The following is an 8173-nucleotide window of genomic DNA, read 5'->3' on the forward strand; positions in this document are numbered from 1 at the left end:
CGGGTGCACATCTTATGGAACCACTTATTACATTCATCACATTGCATCCCTTCATCCACGGGAAATAAGCAGTATGGTTGTCCACATTTATGAGTAGACCTAGCCATCTTGAAAATCAACTAGAACGGTGACGAAAACAGGATATGTAGAAGGATTTTCAAACCTTAACTAAATAAACCAAGTAAAAGTCGACCAAGTATGCTTCGATGCAATAAATACACAGAAGCAAAATCGAAAAACTCAATAAAATATCACTTTAACTGGGGTAGATGCAATTAAAGTGTAAACAGTAGTTTTGATGCGTAATTTACGATCAAAACAGTTAATTAACTCAACGAGAAAGAATACCACTGTCCTTTTAAATAGAGCGCGGTAACGATCAAAAATCATAATCAAACCTAAGTTATGATTATCTGCCATTGAGTATTGATCGAGTGAGGCAAATTTATGCAGGTGCGCTGCACTTACTTGCGCATCCGCCATAACGTCTTTTCTGAAAGGCAAAACTGACAAGTAAGCACTGTAAGTTTGAGTTAATAATACTTTGTGTACACGGTGATTGAGGGTTACAATTAGACACAGCAAACACGATCAGTTTATCACGATTTGCAACAAACGACCGGTTAACCTTTGACTGGACACCTAGTGGCTTCCACGCACTAGATCCAATCTCTACACCAAGAACTTTACTCAAAGATCGCTTCATAATCTTGTCTTCGAACCAAGCCCACCTTCAGGATGCTGTTGCCAACCAAGAGCAGATTTTCGGTGTTATAACCAGCTTTAACTGGTTGTTACCCCGATCTCAGTCCAACTGATTGCTTACTATGCTTGATTATATCTTCTAATCATTGCATGCGTTATGAATTCCTTGTTGCGAATTGCTCTTGTCGATATACTTTCAAAAGTTTTATGGATATTCGGTAAGGCTACCAGGATGCAAAAGTTAACTATGCAATGCGAACCTATTCCTAGTCCTAATTAAGGGATCACAGACACTGGAACAGTGCTTTGTTATGATGAGTAAATATATCGTGGTTTAAATAATCTACATATCTTGTTAACGCTGGTTGCTATCTGTTGCTTTCCTTAATAAATGTGAGTGCATTGTTTCCGCTTACCGGGTCCTCAGATTTACTTCTTTCTTCTATTTTCCAGCTCTCTTCACGCTACTCTGCATTCTCGCCTAGTACGCGAAAAACATTCTGACTAGTGAATCGCTAAAAAATGCAGTCCGGTTGTGCCAAGATTGTAGATCCTATTGATCTAGAGTATTTCCTACCACAGAACAAAATGGAGGTATTTTCGTATATTAAGTCTAACCGTTCCAGAAGAAAGTAGAAAAGTGTCCTCCAGATATATGTAAGCTAAACTAGTTTTACTAACAGCACATAGTTTTCAGTTTGGAAACCAATCCTATTACTGATGGTTCCGCATACATTGAAGTAGGTGAAATTAAAGTTTCCTGTTCCGTCAATGGTCCTACTGAGGTATAATAATCACGTATTGCAAGGAGTTAATCTGATTCTGATGTAGATGCGCCAAGACAGCCAGTTAGTTGCAGTGCTTAAGTTTGCACCATTCTTGTCCTGGTTACCGAAAGATGTTCAAACGTCTATTGAAAAAAAGCTTAGTCGACTTCTTCTTAGCGCTATAGAACCTTCTGTCATGCTTGTAGGTCTAAACCGAAATTATTTGATTTGGTTTCATGGTTCTTTCCACTTTCATTTTATTACTTTGTGTGTAGAAGAATACTTATGAAGTGTATTACACGGTTGGAAATAATCATCTTATTCGTGTGGTAGTCAAAGTCTTTTTATATACTATCGGACGACCGGACACGTCTGAACTGATGAGCATTGTCTCGAAGTAACATACTTCCATGGTTTTTGCATAATCCCTTTTTACAAACAATGGAGTTGTCACCTTCCTATACAGATTTAGGTTTCGCTGATTTAAACCTTCCTATTCACGTCGGTTGACATCAATACGCCTTCGTACAACCGTAAATGAAAAGAGCTTAGCATTTTATCAGAAATGCTATTACATGATCATGTGTTTCACAACCTTTTTTAAGCGAAGTAATCGTAAAGGCTTTTATGTACCCGGTGTTCTACAAAAATCAATATCCGCCCTTTAAATAGGCCTGGTGTATACGGAGTTCACTTTCGCGAAGTTGTAAAGCCCTGACCGCAATTTACTTGTTCACATAGTGTCATCGAGAAGTAAGCGTAACAAAAATCCTGATCTACATAACAGTGGGTAAACACCGGCCTGTAGATGTTACGATGTGGTTTCTTAGAAAACCTAATCACCTATACCAACTCCCAATAAACTTGTTTTGGAAGACTATTACTGTCCAATAAATCTTTATTACTTGAATATCATACGTTTTTACAAAATATTGACGCATTAACAAAATATGAACTGAAGCTGTTAATGACGTTAGCTTTTATAGATAAATTGCTGACTAATATAAGAAGAAACAGCCCCATCATCCGAATTATCACCCTTGACCTCGTAAAAGTTTCAGGATCCTAGAGTAATTCATAACAAATAAATCTGCTCTGGCAACCGGCTGAATACATTTTTCGACGTTAATCTATTACCTTGTATCAAACATTTTGGTCAATAACTACATGAATTGCTCAGTGGCCCGAGTATTATTACATCCACCATTATGAGTGAAAAAAGGTGTAATTAATCTCCTTTTTTATTAGTTCTCAAATGGCAACAGTTTCATTATAAATAACTTCATTTTATGTCTTAATACATTTTAGACCGTTTTATTCCCATGTAGTTTAATGTGAAACTTCTTAGCTTAACACTGACAAGACTCATGTTTTCGCGTAACAGTTCTTAACTCTTAGATTATATCTTATAAAAGCTGCCAATGACTATAATTCCAATACAACTATCTTTTTAATATAACTTATGTGGTTTGGACTATCTCTCATTGATATTCATATTATGATGCGAATCAGACTGGTCTTATATCTAGTGGTTGAAAAATCTGTCTTTCAACCTGTAGGTAGCAGGTTTACATCTCTCTCTACCTACATTGTCTTCGAAAACCAATTAGTATCACCAACCTACACTCAAACAATGGAAATCAAAGCCAAGAACATTAATGCGTACTCGGTAAATAAGTGAAAATAGAATAAAAACTCACCACTGGTTATCATATTTTGAAAATCCATATTAAAGATGGAACTAAAGTGTTACAGCACGTTATCTACTTAGTTACTGAGCTGGGATAACTTGAATAACTTCAAAGCTGTCTAGTGTCAGTTGAAGTGTCAACATGTTTTGACATTTCACTGATTATCAACTCAAATGTTCCTACCCAGTCAACGGAAGTTATTTATTGCCTACCATTTTTCAAAAGCTTACTACTAATCTAGTGTCCGGTCGATTAAAAGTACACAAACACAGTTGTTCTTGTCCTCTGTATAAACTGAAAATAAGTCTAAATAGTTTCCGTGTACTTTGACGCTGTAATCAAGTGTCTGTTAATCAACTATATGAACCACAAATCCTAGCTTCTCTCTTAAGCTAGTTTATCATTGTTTCTGGTTATCTTTCATTGTTACCTAACAAATCAGTCTTGTCTTTCATCTATTCTTTTTACTGTCTTTTTCCTAAACATATATTAAGTGTGCTTTTTGGAAGCGATTGACCGCAGTTATTAAACACGCAATTTTAAAACTCAGTAATATGGCCATATTTTAAAATTCTCGGTATTTCCTTACATACTAACATGCACGTTTGAATAGTTTATTTTGTATGCAAGTCAGTTTCGAGTAATAATATATGTATGATATGACAGCGAAGAGTGCAAAATATGGTCAGTACAACATTAAAAGTATCACTCAGACATTTTCAACATATAGCATGATATAAATGTACATTAGCCTAGCTTACCACACTCCATCAGCACAGCAGAATAAAATTAAAAATATCTTTCACGAAGAAATGGAAAAAATTAGTAATTCCATTGATGGTATAAAAGAGCACACATTGAAGAATTTGGCTCGGTAAAAGAAAGATGAGTAAAACTCAAAATCTAGGAGAAGTTAAAAAAACGATCTGCCACATAGGTAGGAGTATCATTTTTCACGTTTGAGTAGTTTCTACTTGCTGATGTGGTTACGAATGATTGAGTAATTTGAGTTGAGTCATAAAAACAAAGTTTGCTTTGTTGTCTAAATAATAAAAAGTCTAACTTTTTGAGATCTTCGGTAATATGGTTCGAAACCAATCATTGAAGTTCAGTTGGTTCCACCAAATCTCGATCTTTTTCTTAATATTTTGTGTTTTTGGTTGCTTCATTTACTTTTTCCTTGGTGTTTTTTGCCACTTTTCAATTTACTTTCCGTCTATTCATTTTCATTATGAAAGCACCAATTTCCAAGAGGTAAATATGAAATAGTGACGAACATCCTGGATATACCTTCACATAATTCCAGTGGACTAATAGGAAACTGTTTAGCTGCTGCCATTACATGTGCAGGTTTAGCTTTGCTAAACTCAGGTGTTCAGATGTATGATCTTCTAGTAGGATTAAATTTGGATCTCTCTGCTCTCGGTAATGAAAATGAACACCTTTGTGTTGCTGTTTTACCTCGTCTTCGTCAGTTTTCTATGCTTTATGCAGTGGATTCATGCATGCCTAACACCGAGTTTCTCAAAAATTGTTTAAATCACGCTATGGACAATTGTATTAAACTTGCAGATGTAATTCGAAGCCATCTCTGCGGACAGCTTAAAACTAAAATAAAATAAATATTTACGGTTTCTTTGTTTTGCTAATATTTGATGTCAAATGCAGAACCTCAAAAAATAAGGCTTCCACTATCACCTGTAGGTTGTATGACAATAGTCAGGCTTCTCTTTAGGATTGTTTCTTCTCAGTGTTATCATATCAGTAACTTGTAAGTATTAAGAAAATTTGCAGTTTTCGTAGTTTCAAACATTTCCTCACTTATATTCGCAAATATATCCCAATCCTCTAAATAACTATCAAGGGATCAAAAATCAGTCGAAGTGTAAGTTTTGGCGTTCACGTACACAAAAAATGTAATTGACTTAGTACAGATCCATTTTCTCAAAGCTCCTCTGTGCGTGGGAGCTAGCGATACGATCCGGTTGCCTAAATCAGAGGTGAAACGTGGCCTAAAAATACAACTTAGCGACTGAAAGTCAAATGCCTTATTAACTGGAGTACACGTGTTTACAACAAACAGTGCCACAGCGTAACTGCAATTGGCCTAATGTAGTTAGGTTTGTATTAAGAACTATAGTCAGGGGGTTGTGTTGGTGAATTTTTCATATTAACCAATCTGGTGATAATATTTTCATTGACAGACAGACAATACTAAGGTAACTTACCAAACATTAGAAACAAAGGATAGCTCTTGCATTTGATGCTATAATTGTGTAAGTGTAGATTCTCATAGTCTATTATGGAATACAAGTTGGAGACTTACTTACGCCTGTTACTCCAAATGGAGAATAGGTTGCCGACCAGCATTTTCCAACCTTCTCTCTCCTGGGCCTTCCATTCTAGTTCTATCCAATTGTTGTTCATTCTTTTCATGTCTACCTCCACTTCTCGGTGTAATGTGTTATTTGGTCTTCCTTCTCTCCCTTGACCTTGAGGATTCCAAGTGGGGGCTTGCCTTGTGATGTAGTTGGGTGCTTTCCTCAATATGTTCCACCCACTTCCGGATTTCTTCCTCCGCTGGGATCTGCTTTGTTCTCTCCCACAGTAAGTTGTTGCTGACAGTCTCTGGCCAACGAACCCGAAGTATTTTGCGTAGACAACTGTTAATAAACACTTGTATCTTCTAGATGATGGTTTTCGTAGTTTTCCAAGATTCCGCCCCATAGAGTAGAACTACCTTGACACTTGTATTGAAAATTATGACCTTGGTGTTGGTTGCCAATTGTTTTGAGTTCCAGATGATCTTCAGTTGTAAATATGCTACTCTTGCTTTTCTGATCCGCGCCTTCACATCTGCATCAGATCCACCGTGCTCATCAATGATGCTGCCCAAATATGTAAAGGTGTTAACATCTCCCTAATCTTCTCCTTCAATTGTGATTGGATTGGTGCATGTTGTGTTGTGTCGGAGAATCTTGCTTTTCCCTTTGTGTATGTTGAGACCTACTGCTGCCACACTGGTTGTCTTCTGCATTTGTTGTTGCGTGTGGGACACGAATATGAATAGTTTAGTTGCTTAACAATTATACGATAAAAATATACGTATAATATTGGTTCATAAATGGATCCCAAAAGTTACCATTCATTGTTCTCATCGGGATATAACACCTCCATGAACGAATTTTCAGTTCAATCCATCATAGGAACTCCGTATGATATTGACTGTCTTCTCAGGCACACCGTAATGTTGTCCTGTCCAGGCTATCAAATGCTTTCTCATAGTCAATGAAGTTGATGTAGAGTGATGAATTCCACCCAATTGATTGTTTCACAATGATCCGTAGTGTTGCGATTCGATCTGTACACAATCGATCCTTACGGAATTCCAGCCTGTTGGTCTCGAAGTTGGGCGTCTACGGGGTCCTTCATTCTGTTTAACAATACCCTGTTGAAGACTTTTCCTGGTGTTGAGAGAAGATCGATGCCTCTGTAGTTCTCACACTTGCTGAGATCGCCTTTCTTTGGTGTCCTTCTTTCCAGTATGTTGGTATTTGTTCTTCATCCCAAATATGCTGAAGAGAATGTGGGGTATCTGCAGTTACTACTACGTCTGCTTTCAATGCCTCTGCTGGAATGTTGTCTGGTCTCGCTGCTTTGCCGCTCTTGATTTGTCTGATGGCCATGATGCAAGGAAACCTCTTAGCGTCCTACTTAATGATAGCCACGCTAAGAATATATTTCAGGAACAACTAGACAAACAGTTAGGCAGTCACATAAGTGATGCCCAACCCGAGGCAGCGTGGAAAAACATCCGAAAAGCTGTGGAAACAGCAGTGATATCTGCTAGTACGGTAAACCGTAAGGTTAGGGAGAAACACTAGATCTCAGCAGTATCTGCCGCACTGATAGATGCTGGGAAACTCATTCCACCTGACTCTGAACATAATGAAGAGCGGAGTCAGCTTAAGCGCAAGCTGACAAGAAGTCTACGCAATGATCGCGAACAGTGGTGGGTAACGAAAGCAAGAGAGATGGAAAAGGCAGCGGCAATATGCAACAGCAGACAACTGTTCAGACTTGTTAAGGAAACAGGTATTAGGAACCCAACTGTTAACGAAACTATCTCGGAGAATGATGGACATATTATTTATCCTCAATCCAGGAGATTGGATTGATGGGCAGAACACTTTAGGGATCAGTTCAACTGGCCTTCAGCCACACTTCGGTTTCCCACGATCTCCAGTCAACCTGAATGGCAAGTTAATGTAGGTCCTCCGACTCGATGAAATTTAAAAAGCTATCGGAAATCCGAAGCGAGGGAGAGCAGCAGGTCCTGACAGGCTTACTCCTGAGATTTTTAAGGATGGTGGTTCAGTATTAGCAGTGAGATTATCTGAGGTCTTAGGTAGAATTTGGGAACTGGACGTAATCCCATCTGACTGGTCTCAATCACTGGTTGTGCCAGTCTATAAGAAAGGACAAAAGTCCTCCTGTGACAATCACAGAGGAATCAGTTTGACTAATATAGTGTCTAAAATATTAGCTTCAATAATACTTCGACGCCTGACTAAAGCTCGTGAAGAGCAGACTAGAGAAAACCAGGCTGGTTTTCGACCTGGACGTGATTGTATAGATCAGATATTCACACTACAGCAGGTCCTAGAAAATAGACACAAATTCAGACGTCCCACAATGGTAGTATTTCTCGATCTTAAGGCGGCATTTGACTCTTGATCGTGAGGTTCGGTGGCAGTGTTTGTCACTGAAAGCAGTACTAAAGAAGTACATAAACCTTATACACGCTCTCTGCCCCCAAATGCCCTGGTATGGCCGAGAATGGAGAGAGTCCGCTCTCCCTCTCGAAGTACTCTTACGCGGCCACGCGTATATAACCTTCCAGGGAAGTCCTACTCATTGCCTTCTCGTGGCGGGGGTATTTATTATTTATTTATTTGAACACCTAAATATTGGTACAAGAGGGCACCAAATATATATACGCCACACAAA

At 38.2% G+C, this 8173-nt stretch overlaps 1 protein-coding gene across 2 annotated transcripts; it reads left to right on the plus strand.

The window, feature by feature from the left end:
- The first annotated feature begins 349 nt into the window (after positions 1-349).
- EXOSC6_1 (Exosome complex component MTR3) lies at positions 350-7661 on the plus strand. 2 transcript variants are annotated; one of them, XM_035730253.2, is made up of 6 exons: positions 350-513; positions 1159-1299; positions 1332-1362; positions 1396-1490; positions 1537-1674; positions 4402-7661. In XM_035730253.2, the coding sequence occupies exons 2-6, from the start codon at positions 1228-1230 to the stop codon at positions 4783-4785; spliced, it is 720 nt and encodes a 239-aa protein (XP_035586744.1). In that variant the 5' UTR covers positions 350-513; positions 1159-1227; the 3' UTR covers positions 4786-7661. The 2 variants fall into 2 exon arrangements, with proteins under 2 accessions (XP_035586744.1, XP_051069791.1); XM_051213789.1 differs by having other exon boundaries at positions 350-1299; positions 1335-1362.
- Positions 7662-8173: the final 512 nt, after the last annotated feature.

The sequence above is a fragment of the Schistosoma haematobium genome, chromosome 3 (genome assembly GCF_000699445.3).
Source record: "Schistosoma haematobium chromosome 3, whole genome shotgun sequence".
NCBI lineage: Eukaryota > Metazoa > Platyhelminthes > Trematoda > Strigeidida > Schistosomatidae > Schistosoma > Schistosoma haematobium.